The sequence below is a fragment of the Hemibagrus wyckioides genome, linkage group LG17, assembly GCF_019097595.1.
Source record: "Hemibagrus wyckioides isolate EC202008001 linkage group LG17, SWU_Hwy_1.0, whole genome shotgun sequence".
Taxonomy (NCBI): Eukaryota; Metazoa; Chordata; class Actinopteri; order Siluriformes; family Bagridae; genus Hemibagrus; species Hemibagrus wyckioides.
The window spans coordinates 8624366-8644701 of record NC_080726.1 but is presented as its reverse complement, the minus strand read 5'-3'; the positions used below and the strand labels follow the sequence as shown (position 1 = coordinate 8644701).

Genomic DNA, 20336 nt, shown 5'->3' with positions numbered 1-20336 from the left:
TGATTTAGCCTCATACCATATCTAATTATCTAATAATATAAGTAACTCACACAGAAAACAAGATATTCCTCTAAAAAATATATTAGGCCTGGTTGCCATTGTTTAATAAAATATACTTATAAATTCAAGTGTATCCCCCTTTTATTCAAACTGATTAAAATAGTATTAATATGAAATAAACTTGATTTTATTATCGATTTGTTAGCTTTATGTCTAGTTAAAATATTCATTACTTACATAACACACTGAGAAAACGTAAACTTTTACCAATTATGCTTTTTTACCATTTAAAAAAATTTATGGTGTGACATAGAACTGAGTCCCCTTACAGCCATAATGGTCACAAATCATTAGAAATCATCCCACTTGCTGTCCAGTGATTTCCGCACACAGTGCAGATGTCCGCTGAAACGCAAAACAAGTGTATAATTATGTGTATTAATCTTATAATCCAGCCTCAACCTTGAAAAGTGTAGGTGACACTGACATCTATAATCCATCTTCTTGTAGCTACGTCATCATAAGCAGGGTGGTTTAATCCACCACACCTGCTGACATCCTTCTCTTACTAGCTATCAGTCTATTCATTCACTTTATTCATTTATACAATTACTCATTCATCCTTTTCTGTAGTTTTGAGCTAATCTCTGTGGCGTAACAAAATATATGATATGCATATAATTAGGGCTATTTCGTGCCAAAGAACTTCTTCTCTGAATTTTTCCATTGTTGATTACCCAACAGGAAGTTGCACAAACTGGGCAAATTTTGATTTATTTATATCTTTTCTCAGAAGACTTGCAGCACACTCACTGTAAATATGTCAGACATCCAGGAAGAGGAACTACCAGAACCACACACAGGTAACACAATGACCCTATGGTATAATTCATTGGTTTACTGTTCTGATGTCATGTTTCATTTCAGTTATATAAGCATCATCAGACACCATATAACAGTTTCATTTTGTGTAACCAGAACTGATCCCTTCATTCAGTTCGTTTAATTTGTATAAGAATAGACATTGTCACAAGGCCTCTTTACAAAAATCAGATACAAGCAAACGACAGTGTCAAGAAAAAAGGTTCCTAAGATAACATTAGGATGAAACTTTAGATAACACCGCATAGTTGACTTATAAATCATTATGTCATGCACATGTAGAAGAGTAAAGACAAACAGTGTTGAAAAAGTGTGTTGAAAGTATCTTCAGTATGAACAGATTCTCAACAACAGTCCCCAGGATGAGACAGCCTTTATGATCACAGCAGCAGTTCTTAGACACAAATCTACAGTATTCAGGTTAGATAATCAACTGAAGTACGTCCTTGAAGTGTACAAATCAATGGGAAGTCCAGTCATCTTCATGACCATATTCAAGTCAGGATCACATTGGATCTAAAGCCTATTCCATGAATACTGCATGCAAGGCAGGAACACTCCATGAATGGGATATTAGTCTATTTTCCTGCACCATGTACTACGTTTACATTTATGGCATTTGGCAGACACCCTTATCCCGAGAGACTTATATTTTATCTCATTTTATACAACTGAGCAATTTAGGGTTAATGGCCTTGGTCAAGGGCCCAGCACTGGCAATTTGGTGTACCTGGGATATGAATTCCAAACCATAGTCCAGCACCTTAACCACTAAGCTACCACATGCCCACTTCTTCATTAATTTACTGGACTTTCCAGAGTGTTTTCAGGCTGTGGCCGTAAAAATTCTCAAGAAGAAATAATGTTATGGTTAATCTGAAAAATATTCGAATAGATTTTTGTGCAGGAAGGCTGAATAACGAGAACGATCCTGGCTCAGGTCCCACATAGTCTATATCATATCCGCTTAGAGCCTTTGAGGCTGCAGGTTTTCATTCCAATCAAGCAAGAGTCACACCTAATTCCACCTGTTTAATCAGTTGATCATGACTTTCAGTACATTCAGGTGTGAATTCTGCTCGGTTGGAATGAAATACTAGAGTTGATGACTTCACAAACTACTGACAGGACACTGATGTAATGCCTATGATGTATTCATGAGATATTTAACATGAAACCAGACTGTCACAGTCATATGTCTGCTGACATGTAAACATCAGTACTTGAGGCTGATGTCACACCACATTGTTTTGATGCAGCATTGCTATCTGGTGAGTAACATAGTATGTGGTATGCTTTGTGCTTTATCAAAATCATTAGTAATGGCAACAATCCATAACAAGAAGAGCAATGATTTCTAAACAAATTAAGGGTTAGAAATTTACAAATTAACAATGTAGAAAGAAAGGTTTTGCACTTCAATATACTACGAAAGAAAGTTTCAACAGCTTTTCAGTGTAAAAATTCCTAGGAGATCGATGCAAGTGCATATAGACTTTATTAAATACACAACTAACAAGCAATCAAAGCAAGCAAAGAAGACAAAAGGCAGAACTTAAGTGGCATAAAAAGTTAAAGAAATGAAAAGAAATGGGTGCACAAAGACAGGAAGTAATTACAAACAACAAAAGCAGAACTTGAAATGTGTGAGAATGTTCTCTGGTGGAATGGGAGGGATTATCCATGGGGAATTGACATAGCACCCTTTTAAGTCATGACTCCTGAAGCCAGGGAGTTTGGACCGCTGGGCATAGCAACTAGGTCTAGCATGGTGGTCAAGTGATGTCCTCAAAGGGACAGGGAGTGAGGGCTGATGTACTCAGTAGAGCAGCATGGCGGATTGAGCAGGGAGGTGGAGGAAAAGCCTCAGCTAAGCAGGGAAGTGAAACAAAGTCAAGAGGCAGGAAACAACATCCACCCCAAAGTCAGGAGTCAGAGCAATAATATCACACCAATGCCAGGAGTCAGAGTAACTGTGTCACCTACAAAATCAGGAGATAGAGCAACCTTGTCTTTGGTGGAGTCAGTACGCAAAGCCATGACATTCTTGGCAGAGTCAGGAGACTGACTCCTCAATGGTGCAGAGAGACTGAGCCACGTCTTCAATATTTCAGGTCGGGGGTGGAAAGAGGTTGATGGCCTCAGTAGGGCAGATAGGACAAATAGCGTTCTCGGTAGGGCAGGGAGTTGGGTGAAAGCTAGATCCCCAATCTGGGTTTGTGAACCCTGCTCCAAGCATTTTCTCAGAGGTAGCAGTGCATTGATTAATCCACTACAGCAGCAAAGGCCTGCACTGCCAACTCCAGCCTTAGCACCCCCATGTCTGCTGTATCTATTTTAAGCGTGAGCATTTGGAAACAATTTTCAGGAAACAGATGCAAGTGCAGACAGTCTTTATTAAAGAAACAGCTAGGAAGAAACCAAAAGGTGGTGGACTTGACATTCAGTAACTGATAGAACTGTCTAGTCCTTAAGAGAATCTTGTTATGTCCAAATATTGAAATAATAGTCTTTTCTTCTTGTTATGTTTACATTGTAAATATATAGATATAGCACTTTCTATTGGAATATTTGCCAAATGGTTTCCATTTACAGTTAATGCCAAATATTAGGCTGTGGTTTTCTTTTGATTTCAGCAAGCAGCCAAGTTGGCTTACCATTTAGGAGACACAGACTGAAAACAAATGATAATATTTAGGAAGAGACAGATTTAGACAGTTGGTCAAAAAAATAGCTAGCCATGCTAGCAAGTGTTTAGCATCATAAGAAGAACTGTTGGACTTGGGGAAACAGAGAAGTAGTAGCTATTTGTGCATGGTGGTAAAAAGACAATATCCAGTGTTTCATTATTTAAAAGTAGTGGAAGTACTAGAAGTACTGTAAAAGTACAGTAACTGTAACCTGCGTCATGTATTCTCAGAACATAACATGGTGCGACAATTTCACAATCTCTATAAATATCTTTATGAATATCACTTTATGAGTTTCACCTTTTTTATTTTTATCTCATTCTATTTTCGACATCTAGATTCTGATACATGTGCATAGCATAAATGTTTGCTAGGTTTCGTTTGGACAGTGTAGTAGGGTTCATGTGAATAAATAAACAAACAACATTTCATTCATGCTCTTTCAGCGTTTGCAGTTTGGGTAAAATGGCGCAACACTAACAATCTACAGCGCCTAATAGGAACACATATGCTAAATCTGATCGTGTTGTAAGCAAATTTGGAAAGCACCAAGCTAGCTAATATATTGCTAAGAACAAACTGAACCTAATGCTGCAGAGTTAACATCCAGCTCAGTGTTGTATAAAGTACCCAAAAGCCATACTTGAGTAAAAGTACAGGTATTTTGTTAGAAAATGACTCAAGTAAAAGTTAAAGTCAACTATTATAATTCTACTTGAGTAAAAGTCTTAAAGTATCTGAAATAAACTGTACTTAAGTATCAAAAGTAGTATTTTCATGAATGTATTCAAGTATGGAAAGTAAAAGTAGAAGTAAATTAATAATAAAAAAAAAAGACTGTAAAAATTTGGAGAATTATGAATTTTATTCTGTCTTGCTTTCTTTCTTGAACTTCTCAATAAGTGCACCACCAAAAAAATAAGACTTGCATGAAAGAAAGAAGAGGCCTTTAGAACTGTATTGTAATGAAGTGTACAGTATCAGTGTTTCCATACATGTGCGCTCGTAACTAAGACCATGTCCACAAGTAGCCGGGGATTTTTAAGAAGGGAGACATGATTTCATCCACATGCTAATGCAGTTTGAGGTCGTTGAAAACGGAGCTTTTGGAAAACTCCTGCCAAAGTGAAGATTTTCCAAAACTCACCGTTTTCAGTGGACAGGGGAAACGGAGATTTTGACGAATTGACATCATTGTCTGTGAGCCGGTCTCCATGATTTGACGTCAGCTTTGTTTATTAAGATATTTTGTGCCATAGCAGACTTACGTATACTAGTGACTGTGTTAACGTTGTTTACCGGACTTTTTACATGCGTGCACTCACACGTTACGTTCATGATCAGAGGTGCCGGAATGTAATACGAAGCTCACTGCTGCTGCATACAAAACTCAGACAACACACAAAGCGATGGCGGTTTTGGACGAGACCTGGTCGGACTTCTACATTCTATAATAAAATTTTCGCATGTCAAGGGCATCGCTTTCACGCGACGCCCCATTGTTGTTAAACTACCGGAACCGGTAATAAACTTTTGTCTAGGCTTCTGACTGGCTAGGCTCCTGACAGCACTTAACAGGGCGTTTTGCGTTTTCATGTGGACAAAGATATTTTTAACACTTTGCTTAAAAGATACTTAAGTAAAAGATAGTAAGTAAAAGATACTTTTACTTTGTTACATTACACCATGTTAATCCCAATTCCATTTTATTATTTTCTTTTACACTTAGCATTTTTAGAACTTTCGTAAACGTTTTCCTTATCAGTTCTGTTTCATTTATAGATTACAGTAGGTGTTGATGATTCCTGTGGTTTCTGCAGGTCCCAAAGGAGTCATTCATGACTGGAGGAAATTTAAGCTAGAAAGTGAGGACCATGAGAGTACACCACAGAAGCGGAGAGAGCTGCTCAGACAGATGTCTAACCCCAAGGCTAACAACGATGATAACCAAGAAAGAATTAACCGCAAGGTCATTAACCAATTCCACAAAACCACAAAAGACTTTACCCTGAATAACACAATCATTTTTAACATGCCTTTGTCACCTTGCCTCATTATGCAAGGTCCATATTAAGTACATTACACACCTGGAGAGCCAAGTTGAAACAATTCTCAACAATTTGGCACATACTATTTCCACAAACTACATAATGAAAGACTAGACTTACGATGGCTGCTATTTTACTGATACAGTTATATCTGAGAAGCTACACTGACTAGCTTGTGTGCTCACTAGATATCTTAAAAAAAAAAACTACTTAAACATTATTAGTAAAATATAAGTTGAATGGATAAAGGATTTAGCTAGATTTTAATGTCATATTTTATTTGTTTGAATATTTAAAAGAAAACATTCATTTTGAAATATTAATTATTTATTGCTTCTCTTAACAAAGCCTTCTGAATACCCTTGCCGTCATACAGAACAACACCCCTGTGTCTGATGAACATCTCTTGAGCCAGTAGTTTAATAGGAAACATGGTGAGGAGAAGTGAACAAGGGCAAAGCTAAGCAGTATTGAAACACAGCCTTAATGTGTCCACATCATAAAGGTGGATGGAGTGAAAACTAAGTTTAAATTATGAGGTTTATTTTAGTAAATAAACTTAAATGACTTAAGTAAGGGTTGTGTGTTACTGCTTGTGTAGTAACTGACTATTTATTTTCTATATTTATGCAGTATGTTATATGTGTACTGTATTTTACTAGGAATCTCTGGGGGGAAAAAGACAGGAGACAGGATTGGATGAATACAAATAAACACAATATATTTTTTTGGGTGGCATGGTGGTGCAATGGGCAGAACTTTTGCTTACAGCTTGTTTTATGAGTGCAGTTTCCCATTCAAGGTGGATTCCCACGTTACCTAGTATTCCCAGATCCATTATCCAGTATTCCCTCATCAGAAGAAAGCGGTTACTGTAGTCTGTGGGTGTGGGTGCAGGTTTTCTTCCAAGCCAAGCAGAAGCCCTACCTGAATTCAATAAGTTCAACTCCAGTCAGCTGTTAGTGTGCCTCCAATTTGTCTGTAAGCTTGCAGCCACACCAACCCGTCGAAGGTAAGATCATTAAAAGAGAATGAACGGCTCGGAGATTTATTTGTTCAAAGTATTTTAAGACATTTGTGGAGTGTGGAAAAATCTAAATAATTGAAACATGACCCTGGCCCTCATTTAACAAGTCTTTTTTAATTAGATGTGTTGAATGGTGGGAAAACATCCATCCAGCACTTTGGGACTACTTGAGAAATCCTACTGTGTAAATGTAAAACATATGTTTGGCAGGGGTCCTCTATTTAGAGAGAAAGCTTGGTAATTTCCTTGCTCTAAAGTCAGATGATCTCACCTGGATCAACTGATCTACAGGCAGAACTCTGATGCAATGCTTTTTCATGGCAAATGTCAAATGAAACCAGACTGTCAGCATCATAATAAAGTCTGGTGATGTGTAAATATGTAGCACTGACAACAGAATAATGTGTCACCCAAATCAGATGAGTGTTCAGGAGTATGAGATGATCCAGGAGGAGGATGAACGATGTCTGAGGAAATACCGCAGGCAATGCATGCAGGAAATGCATGACCGCTTGAGCTTCGGACCCAAGTTCGACAGCGTCTTCGAGCTGGAAAGCAGTGAAGCCTTCCTCAAGGTCATCGAGAAGGAGCACCGGCTGACGTTGATCATTGTGCACATCTATGACGATGCTATCAAAGGCTGTGACGCTCTCAACAACTGCCTCAACAGTCTAGCGATCGAGTACCCCAGCGTGAAGTTTTGTCGAATCCGGGCATCTGTCACAGGTGCAGGAGAAAGGTTCTCCGATGATGTTCTACCCACTGTACTGGTATATAAGGCTGGAGAAATGCTGGGAAACTTCATTTGTGTTACCAAGCACCTCAATGAGGAGTTCTTCGCTACTGATGTGGAGAACTTTCTCAATGAGTATGGCTTGTTGCCAGAGAAGGAATTTGCTGCCTGCCCTGATGATGATGAAGAGCTTGGGGTGGAATAATCTAGAAAGATCATACTAGTGGTGAAAAGCCATAGTAGAAGATCCATGGTCAATGTTTGGGACCAAGCATACAGAGGGGCGATAAGTTTGCCATGTATAGATGCTCATTAAGTCACATGCTCTAATCATATTCGCATCCCACTGCAGTTACTATGCCCTGTACTAGAAACATGTGGAATAAGGTGATGTTTAAACACACTTCAATTAACCAATGCAAGATGTTTCTTATCAGTAACTGACCAAGACTCTTCTGGCACCATAGAGTAAATAAATAAATAATAATGACTGTATAGCCCATCTAACTCATAGGGTATTTCTAACATTTATAAGGGACTAACCTGAACAGCTACCTTTTAACGTTTACCCATTAGTGCTAAAACCAGTGTAAACAAATAACATCAATTTGAAGTGGTTACGTTTTGCTCCGTAGTGGCGCTTCATGTTACCGCTTTTGATTAGTACCATGGGCATGGTCTGTTATCATTGTCAACATTTCTTTCTTTTTTTCCCCCGAACTAGCCTGTTCACTAATCAGAGCAGAAAAGGTAAATAAAATAAATGTAATTTAACGAAACTCTGTGAAAACCTCACTTATTGTGTGTTTCTGATATTTCTAGCCAAATTCAGAATAAGTATGTACAGTATAGTAATAGAAACAATATGGATAACATGTGGCATTGTCATTAATTTGCCAAGATTCACGATCCAGTGGAAAAATGCTAATCTGGGGACTCTACAGCAGATTTTGTTTGGATACTATGTGAAGAAACATTTAAACCCAGGCTAAATTTGATAAAAACGGGTATTTTCTTCGAATTTCTTAAATTCAAGGGAATCTATTTGGTTGAAATGTGAAATTTTAGCTGCAGCAATTCCGTACATACGACGTAATTTATATAAAAATGTACAAAACCGAATCAAACAGGCTCATCTATGGTGGAATTAGCCTGTTTTTTCGACTTTTCTTTTTTAACTTTATTTGTCTGAATTAAATCCAAACTACATCCAACATCCTCAGCTTTGCTTGTTCAAATGAATAGAAACGTTGAAGGAGTCCAGATTTCAGGCAGATAAGAATAAAAAGCAGTACCTGCTCATTGTCTAATTTGCTTTCAGTTTCAGGATTCGTTATGGAATTATTTAGAAAAAATACTTTCTACAAAAATGATGGAGTTTATGGAAAAAAAAAAAAAAACAGCCTTTGGGTGGGAAATCGAGACCCGATCACTTTTCCTAGTAAGTAGTAAGTAAAAAAAAAAACTTGCACACATTACTCTATAAATATGACTAACGATAATGTGATACAATTTACAACTGTAAAGAGATCATTGACATCTAATACGCATACACATGTGAATCATTTGTCTTGTAATTCTATGGTATAGAGAAATTAAACATTTCTTAAGAAGGCATGGATGAACAAAATGTTGGGAAGGATTTGGAAGGTGATCAGAGAAGGTGGGATTTTTGAAAGAGCGATTCCGGGAAGTATAAATTCCGGTAGTCTCTTTCCTCCACATACCTATGGGCACCGTCAATAGTTTGAGAAAACATTCATAATTTCCATCAAATTTCCATTATTTCTATCTCTGACATGTCACCATATCCTGTTCTTTTGCTATATTTTCTATTCAGACTAATTTCGTGTGTGTTTCCTTGGAAAACAATAACATTTTTGAGTGATCCTAAACTAGTGTATATGGATTTTCTCCAACTTCTCTGACTTCTTCCCAGCTCCCAAAAACATACTATTAGGTTAGGTGGATTGGGCATGAACAATTGCCCAGTATATAAATCAGGTGCCCTGTGATTGACTGGCAATTAATATGGGGGGTACATCCCTGCCTCAAGAACAGTGTTCCCAGAATAGGCTGTAGATCCACAGCAACCCTCTGACCAGTGATGAATGAATATCCATGAATGGAATAATAAATAAACGTGTCATCGTCATGGTTTTCAGTAATATCTTTCACTGAAACTCAAACCAGTGTGGTTTGGAAAGCAGTGTGACAGATTATAGATTTCCTGCATATTACAGTACACAGACAGACACAGCTGGTTTATCAGGTACATTGTGCAAATTACAGATAAACTATAACTACAGATAAATTGTAAATGACAGTGTTAGTGCTGAAAAACTGAGAAAAGTAAACAATCGTGACTCATCGTCTTAACTGTATCTGGGGTTTAGTCATAGTCGTCAAAGTAACAGGTTTTTGACCTAAAAAACAAGGTGAGATTGCGAATTTGTATAAGAAACCTTGATGAGTTATATATGATTAAGAGTTTCGATTGGTAGATTTTAGGTGTCATAGGAGCGATTATGCTGAGATTTTAATCATAATTTTCTCATGCTCTTCATAGTGAGACTAAATCTCCAGCCAATGCGCATGCCACATTATGTGGCCTAAGACTAATGAAAAATTCTTGAATCTAATAAATCAAACTTAATACAACGCATGAATGACTACACAACATGCCTTCGATGGACATAGTGATGAAGATCATGATGCGAGGATGACGATACTGGTCACTGCTTGGAAATCGCTCCAGGGGGACAGGATCCTGTGCTATTGTGATGCAACCAGTGTATTTGTTGTACAATTACGATTACGTACAGCCATGAGTGAATCACTGCCTTGATTCTTTTATGGGTCAATGACAAATCTTAAATAGGGTGAACAAATTGATTTAATTGCCCTTTCATTTCATTAACCTACTCAATAATGAAATGTTTGTTCTATTCTTGGCTAAATAAATATTTCATATTTACCTATTTTTAAATTTTTTGTAGTTTTAATTGAACCCCCCAAATATCTAAAAAATTATATCCAGAAAATATGCTCTTAAATAAACAGATAAAAAAGTAGTTTTCTACACTTTATTAATTATTTGGACAAAGTTATAAACAGCCATTGTTTCGCTGTTACTCATTAAGATAGAGTAGAGAGGTCGCTGTGGCCAAGAGGGCCACTGCAGCCGCCACCGCCATTCCTGCTGGATAAAGAGAGACAAAGAGACAACAAATGAGGGTTTTTTTTCTCTCTCTCTCTCTCTCTCTCTCTCTCTCTCTCTCAACACACTCTTTCTTGCATGTGGAAAAACACTGGCCTTAACAAAGACCATTGTGAATCACTTATAATTGGGGACAATCACATACAATTAGAGGAACCGTTATGCAAGTTTTCTCTCTTGCTTCGAACGTAAGCGGTCAAACAGAGACGTGCTTGCTGTCTCTTTAGTTTTGAGCTTGAGTTATAAAACTAATCTGGCATGGTTGTTGGTCCGAGATGAGCTGGATTGAGTGTTTCAAATTTTCATACGCAACAATATAGACTAAAAAAGAAGTTTGCTAAATTTACTTATTTAAAATGCATACATCGGTTTCATGTGAATTAAATAACATTAATATAATTCCTTTTCGTACATCCAGAATGATTGGATCATGTATTTTTAAAGCCTTGAATAAAACAAAACATAAAGCACACACCCAACCTGAGACTCAAACCTACGATGCTGGTGTTTTGCAACAAATTCATTATTGCACTGTTAAATTTAACAATATAGTTAGAGTTCGTTTTGCCGCCAACACCCTTGTGAGATTTCACAACGTAACTGGTTTCATAAGCTAAATTTCGTAAGCAAAAAAATCACTGTTGAGACATTTCATTTTCTAATGTAAACTGCGTGTACTATTTTTCTGATCACATTTCCCCTTTTTCTCAATGTAGAGGTTACACAGAATGGTGCAAGTAACAATAAACATCTGGTGAGTTTCAGCCCTGCAGGTAGAAACACCTTATTTACAAGAGAGATAAGAGGAGACAGGCCTGACTGGTTTGAGTTCACACTCATATCAGCCAAGAGTAGGAATCTGTAGCTACAGTAGGTCTTGTTGAAACTAGATAAGAAAGACTGGAAACTAGTTGAAAAAAGACCAGGTAATGGAACCCCATGTGGCCTCCTGCTGCTGTAGCTCATACACCTCGTGGTTAGGCATATTGTGTGTTCGGAGATGCTTTTCTGCTCACCATGGTTGTAAACAGTAGTTATACGAGTTACCTTAGCTTTCCTGTGAGTTTGAACAAGTCTGGCAATTCCCCTCTGACCTGTCTAAAAACCTTGCCTTTATTTGTCACATATACATTACTGCACAGTGAAATTCTTTCTTCGCATATCCCATCCTTAGTGGTTTTGGGGTCAGAGAGCAGGGTCAGCCATGAAACAGCGCCCCTGGAGCAGGGTGGGTTGGCGGGCCTTGCTCAAGGGCCCAACAGTGGCAGCTTGGTGGTGCTGGGGCTTGAACCCGGTCAACGACTCAGAACCTTAACCACTTGAGCTACCACCGCCCAACATGGATTGATGAACATCAACCAGTCTCAATCTGCATGATTTTATGTGCCATACGATTTTCCTAATAAATTGGTTTGTTGAGTGGGAAAACACTCAGTATGGTTTAGAGGTGTAATGATTCTGCATCGTGACAATATAGTGGCTATATGCTTTCCTTCCAAAAACCGAACTATTATGAATACTTGTTTATTATAGACACATGAACTAAATACATTGGTCAACAACAACAATAATAATAATAGTAATAATAATACATTTACTTTGAAAATGTTTGTCTGTAACACACCTGCATACTGTAATGCTGTTTTCTTTTTTGGCACCACTTCACTGCTGGGTTGTGTATGCATAGTGGGAGTGGTTTCTTCAGAACATCCATCTTCCACCCCCAAAACAGAGCAACGTGCTAAAACACACATACAGACAAACACATGCACACATACTTGCATTATGACAGAAATGCCCACACTTAATCTCTTCATATTATAGTGGCTCATTTCCTCATTGCCTGGGGCCTTAGAATCAGTGGTATTGTTTGTATTGGAATTTTTTAGTTCAGTTATTCAGGAAATCAAGACTGTTCAAACTGGCCTATGCAAGATGGGGCAATGTTTCATAAAGATCTGATAATGACTTCAAAAACAAAAAAAGCCCACACACTCAATTATCACACTTTTCATTCAACACTTAACATTTAAAGTGTAGATGCACACTATACCTAGGATTAGTAATGTGTTAATATTTAAAACACTCACAATATTTTATAAATACTTTTAAAATACCTAAATGACCAGAATTATTAACATGTTTCAAATAGGATAACAGTTTTAAATCTGTTTTTCATTACAAATTGTATTTGATCAATGGTTTGCTCCATGAATGTTATAGTAAAGGGTTTTTTTGGGGGAGCCGATCTCATGATCATGATGATTATGGGAATAATGGGAAAAAGAACATTTAAAATGGACCAAAGATTTGCTGTTAAATTCATGGGATGATGTCAGATTTGTTAGATGATGAACTGTCTAAGCCTTGCAGTGAAACAGGAGTAAGAATCATCATGATTTCAGGTTGCTGGTGACTTTCCGTTAGGTGACTTCTATGTCTCATTTGTTAGGGAGTTACAGATGAATCATCCCTGGGTTCTTGATGCTACCTTGCAAGTTTGCTGAAGTATTTTTTTAAAAATAATTTTTAAAATGGTGGAAAATTTAATATGGCACATTATGGTGTCCTTAGAATTCGGTTTGACCCTAAAAAAATCAGAGGAAAGTGGAATTGTGTTTCTGCGACATTGCAATGGGGAGTTATTGTGGGGAGGTCATCATATGACCAAATTTGCTCTAGGCCAAACTGGCTGTAAAGGTAGCAGAGATAATTTCATAAAAAGTGCAATGGTCCTTAACAATCAAAACAATTCATGCATTATGATGAAATGTGTGACTTTTTACTCTGAGCCTCCATGCTGATGTCCACGTCCCCCTCTGCTAAATCACAACCGAGCATTTCTTTAAACCGTTCAGCCACATCCGCAGTGTTCTCATCTGGGAAAATGTAGTCACACACACTCATGCCAGACCCGGATAAGGGGGCAAACACACGCTGTGGAAGATCCTGCTGCCCAGAAACCAAATCTGCTGAGACAGACATGAAATCCTATCACTTCTGAATGTGCTCTTTGTAAATTTGACACGATATTCAATTAAAAACACGTGCAACAAGTAAAAAGCTGTATATCAAAAGTTCAACCACTAAAGGAAACGATCCTTGTTTATTTTCGCCCTCTGAATGACCCAAAGTGCGGCATCCGCAAACCCGCAGTTATGTAATTCAGTAATTTTTCTGCTTTAACCCTTAAACAAACAACAAGCCACACAATTTACATCTGTCATCACTTCAGAGAGCAAGATTAAGAATTTCATAACATTGATCATACCTATATTTCTCAGGGATTTTCAGCATATTAAGTTAAATAACCAGATTTAATCAGACCCCAGTATAATAGAGATTAAATTTTAACACCTTCTATAGAGGTCTAGCTTTCTATTGACACCAAACATGAGTCCATACCTACACATTTACTGTATATATTCGTTAACTTTTTAAGTCAAACTGTCAGCTAGTTATAATAAAAACATAAAATGGACAGAAAAATACTCATACTAAATTGAAAAATCAGAATAAATAAATAATTATAGACGTCATGTGCTAACACACTTTAGATTAACGCTCAGAAACCGAATGTTAACATTACATTCACCTCACTTGAGGGAGCTTCACCACTCAAAACACACAAGACCAGACACGCGAGAACAATGAAGTGATTCTTGCACATTTTTACAAATTCTCACATAGCACCATCTAGTGTCCTCTCCCCTATACTTCTATATCACTAACTAGAGAGACTAGCTTAAAAAGGCATTCTATGATTAACATCACACATTATTTTTTACCCCCTTCATTCATGAGCAGATCCTCCAGAAGCATCTCGATGCGGCTGAAGACCGTATTCACCACGTCCCTCTTGAGCGCCTGTGAAAGTTGTAGCAAAAAACACAGAAACTGTAGTAATCGACAACTAAAAATAAAAAAACCTGAAAAAATAAACCCACCCTGAAGATATGAATTTTTTGGAAAAATCACAGACTGATGCATACTTAAAGACATCAAGAACACTACAACTGTATTTAATATTTAATTATGATTAAAATGATGATAAAGGTATCAACAAGTATATATTTTTGGATATATTATGATGAATTATTTGGTTAGAGAATGTGCTATAATATTTGATATACAGTAGTACAGTGTGTATTGTTGCCTTCACACAGCTTCAGGGTTCGGTATGATCCAAACTACACTCCTTACTTCTTGTTAAATCGCCCATTCAAACCCACAACTTCCTGATGATATGCAACCAAAATATGTGTTTGCTGTTTTTTAAGAGATCATATCAGCGAAGTTGTGTTGTAACTTCTCTTCTCAGCTATGCCATCCAGTCAATATTTTTCTAGTTAGCATGCACCGTCCTGTGGGTTTATTGCATTTTTTTGCACTCGTCCTAGACTTTTATTTATTTGCACTCCTTTTAATTGCACTACTGCACTATGTGTCACACCATGCTCCTGAAAACACATTTCTTGTTCAGGTGCTGAGCTTAACAAAAACAACCACATAACACACTTGTTGTGCTCACCTGTGCAGCGTGTCTGGTTTTAGGTTTGTTGGTGTGAATGTACGCTCTGCAGTGAACCGCCCCGCTCACACGCACTGAGCCGCTGCACTCCTGCACCACGGCGCTGGACATCTGGCCCGCATCTGCATCCTCCTGATTCACAGAGTTAATTAAACAGAGCGACCTCACCATCTGACACAGGTCATTCATCCACATTATACTCACTGCTGAGACGAGGAGCTGCGCTCGAACTGTCTGCTGCTGGCTCGCCTTGGTGCTCTTTTTCTGCATTAGAAAATGAACATCGATGATGTTTTAATATCTAACAGCAAAAATCTGAATGGCTACTTTTACCCCATGTGTAGTCAAATGGCCAGAACACATCTGGTGTCTGAGGTCTGCACTAGAGGTTTGTTACTTAACAAACAGGAGGCTTAAACGGACTCAGTTTCAGAGCTTGGCGTCACTACATGTAAGCATCAGACTCGGGTAGCACATAGCACATAGCAGAATTGTAAAAGTAATTGAGAATCACTTGACGCTTTACATGTCCCTCATATAATGGTTTCCCACAACCAAAATTTTTCACTGTTGATCTCCTGCTGCTCAAATGTTTCATGTGTCTGTGACCGGGAAAAAATTATATTCTTATTGGTTTCTCAAAAACATCCATATATATATATATATATATATATATATATATATATATATATATATATATATATATATATATATATATATATATATATATATATGCAGGTAGAATAATTATTGTACATGTCACCATTTTTCTCAGTAAATATATTTTTAAAGATGCTATTGACATGGAATTTTGGACATAGACGTCTATGAATTAAGTGACATGTAATAATGTGAAATGGCACAGGGAAAAAGCACATAATTGAGCACATAAAGAAAGGGAGGTGCAAAAAGGCATGGAAAGCCAAGACACCAACTGAAATCAGTCAGTAATTAGAAAGCAATCCTGCCCCTTGTCTGTGCAAAGTAAATATCAGCTGGTTTAGTCTCAACTGATGGCCTATAGAAAGGTGTCTCAGTACCAAGATGTCTCACAAGAAACATATCATGATGGGTAAAATCAAAGCGCTCTCTCAAGACCAAGTTTCCCACTCCCTATATAGATATGAGGAGTGGGGAAGCCACAGTCTCTAGACTAAGGTCTTGACTGTTTAAGTACATTTTATGAAGGTGCCCACACCTGCCAAAAACAATCCAGATTTCCCTGTAAATCATACATAAGTTTTTCCAAAGGCAGGAGATTAGCTGCTTATGCCAACCACATCTTAACAGATGGTATCTAAGATGACGGCCATAAAGTAAGAATACATTTCTTCGCCAAATGAGTGAGAACACTGAGTAAACAGTGAAAGTCAGGAGAAAACTCTAACAATGTCTTGCAAACAGCATTTTAATCACGTTCGAAACTTCACTGTCCTGCGGTTCGAACAGGCAGGGGCCTTTCTGTGTGGATGTTCTCCCTGTGCCTACGTGGGTTTACTTTGGGTACTCCGGTTTCCTCCCACAGTCCAAAAACATGTACATTAGGTTGATTGGTGATTCTAAATTGCCCATAGGAGTGAGTGTGAGTGTGTGTAGTTGTCTGTCTATATGTGTGGCCCTGTGATGGACTGTGCAACCTGTCCAGGGTGTACCCCTGCCTTTCTCTCAGTGTGTGCTGGGATAGGCTCCAGCAGACCACCGTGACCCTAATTAGGAATAAAGTGGGTATAGAAAATGGATGGATGGATGGCTATAAGTGTTACTTATTCCCAACTAATAGGCTTTGTGTACATGGTGTTAAACTGGCAGCTAAAACGCTTGAGCTCTATACATGCTTGTGGACAAACTGGCACTTGTGATGAGGAAAAAATTGGGGTATCATCAAAATAACAACAACAACAAAAACCCCAAACTTACCGGTCCTGATAGAAGCTCGGCGTCGTCTGTTACAGCTCTGCCATTAATGAGACACAGAGCAGACTCGATCTGTTTAGCCCATGTCCTCAGTCCATCCTGTAACATATACCACACAGGAATCTCCTTTAGTAATTTAACTGTCAATCAGCTGCAAGTTAACATACAAGTAATAGAGAGAGGAGAGAGGACAGGACATATTAAGTGCACTTCACCTTTATGGACTTGTCGACATTTTCAGATGTGACAGGGATCTGCAAGTCGACCTGCACGTTGCAGGTGATCAGAGGCCACGAGGAAGAGATGCCACTCTGATACCTCCAATCTGCAGGCTTCGCTGAACACTGAAGAGAAAGTTATGTTGTGTGATTGATACTGTAGGATAAACAGCCGAGACAGATAGGTGACTTTATAAGCAGATGAGAGTGGTATACCTTTGGATCTTTAACATCAAATGTTTTACAGACAGCTCTGTTGGTGGTAAATTAAGGAAGATTTACAACTTTAACACTACATAGAGCCCACTATTAATGAAAAAACCCAATAAGTGATAAAGTAATAAAATGTTAATGTTTATACAGATCACAGAAAGTCACATTGTTGTCTAAACCATCTAGGATTCAGTGTTTGTTCTTCTCTCACATAAGGAGTAAGGATACTTCCTTGTTTTGGAACAGATGTGCAGGGTGATGCGCTCAGTCACATCATCCTCTGAGGGATCCCACAGCTTGCTTTTGGATATGGATTTATCCACAGCAAACACGAGCTAAAGAAACACACATACAATTGAAGACAAGTACATTAGTGATATAGAACCTTTTAGAAACGTCTTTCGTCTTTTCGGGTAAGGCTCACCTTTTTTAAAGTGTTCTGGGCTTCTTTTGACACCTCAGGTGGGGCGACAAGAAACAAACCGAGAACGCTCACGCCTCCAGGGAGCATCCGAGAAACCTTGAAGTTGTAGAAAACACTGTCTGGTATGTCATGTGAGTCATTTTGAATAAGTATTGAGTTAGCGTGTCATTTTCCGTGGAAGACTTTCAGACAGGCCAAGATCAAAGCACAAACCCACTCTCTTTGACACATATACACAGTTACAGCAGGTTTAGCCTGCACATGTTCCCCACCTGTCTGGCATGTTCGGCAACCCACTCCACATCAATGCTGTCTGGTGAGCTTGGCTTTCTCTGGCTCTCTGTGACTCCCTCGGTCTCTCTGTGAGGTGTCCGCACAGCCAGAACCACAAAGTCCCTCTGTGCTGAACACTAAATGTAAATGGAGAGGGATAGAAAGGGTGGAGAATATGATTATATTTATTCTTTACACGGAACAGGGAACATGGCGATAGTATATGTCCAAAAGCTTGTGGACACCTGACTATGACACCCATATGTACACCTTCTCCAAACTGCCACAAGTAATTGTATAGGATGTCTTTATATGCTGTACAATTAAGATTTCCCTTCACTGGAATGAAGAGGCAGAGCAAGGTCTATATTGACATGTCTTGCTATGTTTGAAAGTGTCCTGCACAGAGCCCTGACCGTAACCCCACCCTTTGGCATAAACTTTAATGCCAATTCCACCACAGGTCTTCTCAGAGAAGGGGGGGTGTGTGTGTATTATAACAGCACAGGGGGAGTAAATCTGAAATGGGATGTTCAACAAGCACATATGGGTGTGATGGTCAGAGTTCTACAACTTTTTGGTTATATAGCATATGAGCCAGCAACAACACATGCTGTACTGTCATGCAACCCATTTCCCCAAACTATAACTTTAAGTATTGTGATACATACAGTACAACGTTGCTATATTGAATTAGCGATGCATCAGTCTGACACTTAGTACAGATCTAAAATGTTGGCACTGTTTCGGATTGGGTCCGATCTAATTTATGGTACAATTCATTAATGCAATACTGTGAATGTGACATTTGACATTGACTGACATGACACTGATTCTGACATTAGGTTGATTTCAATATTATTACGTATACTTATATTGCCAAAGGTTTTGGGACACCCCTACAAATCATTGAATTCAGGTGTTGTTTTTCAGGGGTTGGGCTTGGTTCCTTAGTTCCAGTGAAAGGAACTCTTAATGCTTCAGCATACCAAGACATTTTGGACAATTTCATGATCCCAACTTTGTGGGAACAGTTTGGGGATGACCCCTTCCTGTTCCAACATGACTGCACACCAGTGCACAAAGCAAGGTCCATAAAGACATGGATGAGGGAGTTTGATGTGGAGGAACTTGACTGGCCTGCACCTCAACCTGATAGAACACCTTTGGGATGAATTAGAGCGGAGACTGTGAGCCAGGTCTTCTCGTCCAACATCAGTGCCTGACCTCACAAATGCGCTTCTAGAGGAATGGTAAAATATTCCCATAAACACACTCCTAAACCTTGTGGAAAGCCTTCCCAGAAGATTTAAAGCTGTTATAGCTGCAAAGGGCGGGGCAACTCCATATTATATTCATGTGCATGTAAAGGCAGACGTCCCAAAACTTTTGTGAATATAGTATAGTAGTGTATACACAAAAATTAGATACGAAATCAAAAATGACAAAAGAGGAATTGGTGCATCACACGCGACGTTAATGTCCTCACCTGGCCGATGAAAAGTCCAGTCTCACATGACCCAGCAGCTGCTGACAGATCGGTCAGGTACTTCTCCACACACTCCTCAACAATGTAACCTCTGCCCATCCTGCACATTCAATAGACCATCATAACAAATCACTATACAGCCACAGATAAGATATCTGATGAATGTGATTTAAATAAAGTGTGCTTTATTGCAAGTGTACGCCTATTAAATAAATTACTAATGCATGTCGCCAGTGCATAGGCCAACAACCAACATGATTATCATTGTAACGTTGATTTACTGAACTCATTTACACACAGAGACACATCTTGTAACATTATGTAGCTACCTAGCACACTACAGAAGCTTTTACGCTTTTGCAGAGTAGTAAATATCTATTAAATAAACAACTTTGCAAACATCCGAATACTGAATACGCAGAAAAACAAACAAACCTGTAGACTAACCTGATTATATTTCATATGGTGTTTGAGTTTCTTGTCAACACGAATGAAGAATGAGTGGGAAAAACATATGGCTGTGTGGTTCATTCCCAAATACCACTATATTCAAAATCTAGTGCACTACTTAGGGTGTAAAAAAGACGCCCCACGTCAAGCGCTTCAGTAGGCAGTTAGGCGACATTTGGAATACGGTGTGCGCGTGATGTGTCGCAGCATAAAATACACGTCAT

The 20336-nt window shown here is 38.4% G+C and overlaps 2 protein-coding genes across 4 annotated transcripts; one reads left to right on the top strand and one right to left on the bottom strand.

The window, feature by feature from the left end:
* Positions 1-619: 619 nt before the first annotated feature.
* Positions 620-8092, top strand: pdca (phosducin a). The gene is made up of 3 exons (XM_058413235.1): positions 620-863; positions 5393-5541; positions 7067-8092. Exons 1-3 carry the CDS (start codon positions 821-823, stop codon positions 7583-7585), a joined length of 711 nt encoding a protein of 236 aa, XP_058269218.1. The 5' UTR covers positions 620-820; the 3' UTR covers positions 7586-8092.
* Positions 8093-10452: 2360 nt separating this feature from the next.
* Positions 10453-20266, bottom strand: odr4 (odr-4 GPCR localization factor homolog). 3 transcript variants are annotated; one of them, XM_058413468.1, is made up of 14 exons: positions 20110-20266; positions 19663-19762; positions 18173-18310; positions 17901-17996; positions 17705-17811; positions 17480-17516; positions 17261-17389; positions 17049-17144; positions 15336-15395; positions 15132-15263; positions 14389-14467; positions 13387-13572; positions 12225-12341; positions 10453-10582 (listed from the first exon to the last, which is right to left on the bottom strand). In XM_058413468.1, exons 2-14 carry the CDS (start codon positions 19759-19761, stop codon positions 10512-10514), a joined length of 1347 nt encoding a protein of 448 aa, XP_058269451.1. In that variant the 5' UTR covers position 19762; positions 20110-20266; the 3' UTR covers positions 10453-10511. The 3 variants fall into 3 exon arrangements, with proteins under 3 accessions (XP_058269451.1, XP_058269453.1, XP_058269452.1); XM_058413470.1 differs by having other exon boundaries at positions 10453-10579; XM_058413469.1 differs by having other exon boundaries at positions 13387-13569.
* Positions 20267-20336: the final 70 nt, after the last annotated feature.

Coding starts and splice junctions, on each gene's coding strand:
- odr4 (XM_058413468.1), bottom strand. CDS start 19,761: ATGGGCAGAGGTTACATTGTTGAGGAGTGTGTGGAGAAGTACCTGACC. Junction 17,812..17,900: donor CCCAGAACACTTTAAAAAAG/GTGAGCCTTACC, acceptor GTGTTTCTTTAG/CTCGTGTTTGCTGTGGATAA. Junction 10,583..12,224: donor AACAGCATTACAGTATGCAG/GTGTGTTACAGA, acceptor CTCTTTATCCAG/CAGGAATGGCGGTGGCGGCT.
- pdca (XM_058413235.1), top strand. CDS start 821: ATGTCAGACATCCAGGAAGAGGAACTACCAGAACCACACACAG. Junction 864..5,392: donor ACTACCAGAACCACACACAG/GTAACACAATGA, acceptor TGGTTTCTGCAG/GTCCCAAAGGAGTCATTCAT. Junction 5,542..7,066: donor AAGAAAGAATTAACCGCAAG/GTCATTAACCAA, acceptor CACCCAAATCAG/ATGAGTGTTCAGGAGTATGA.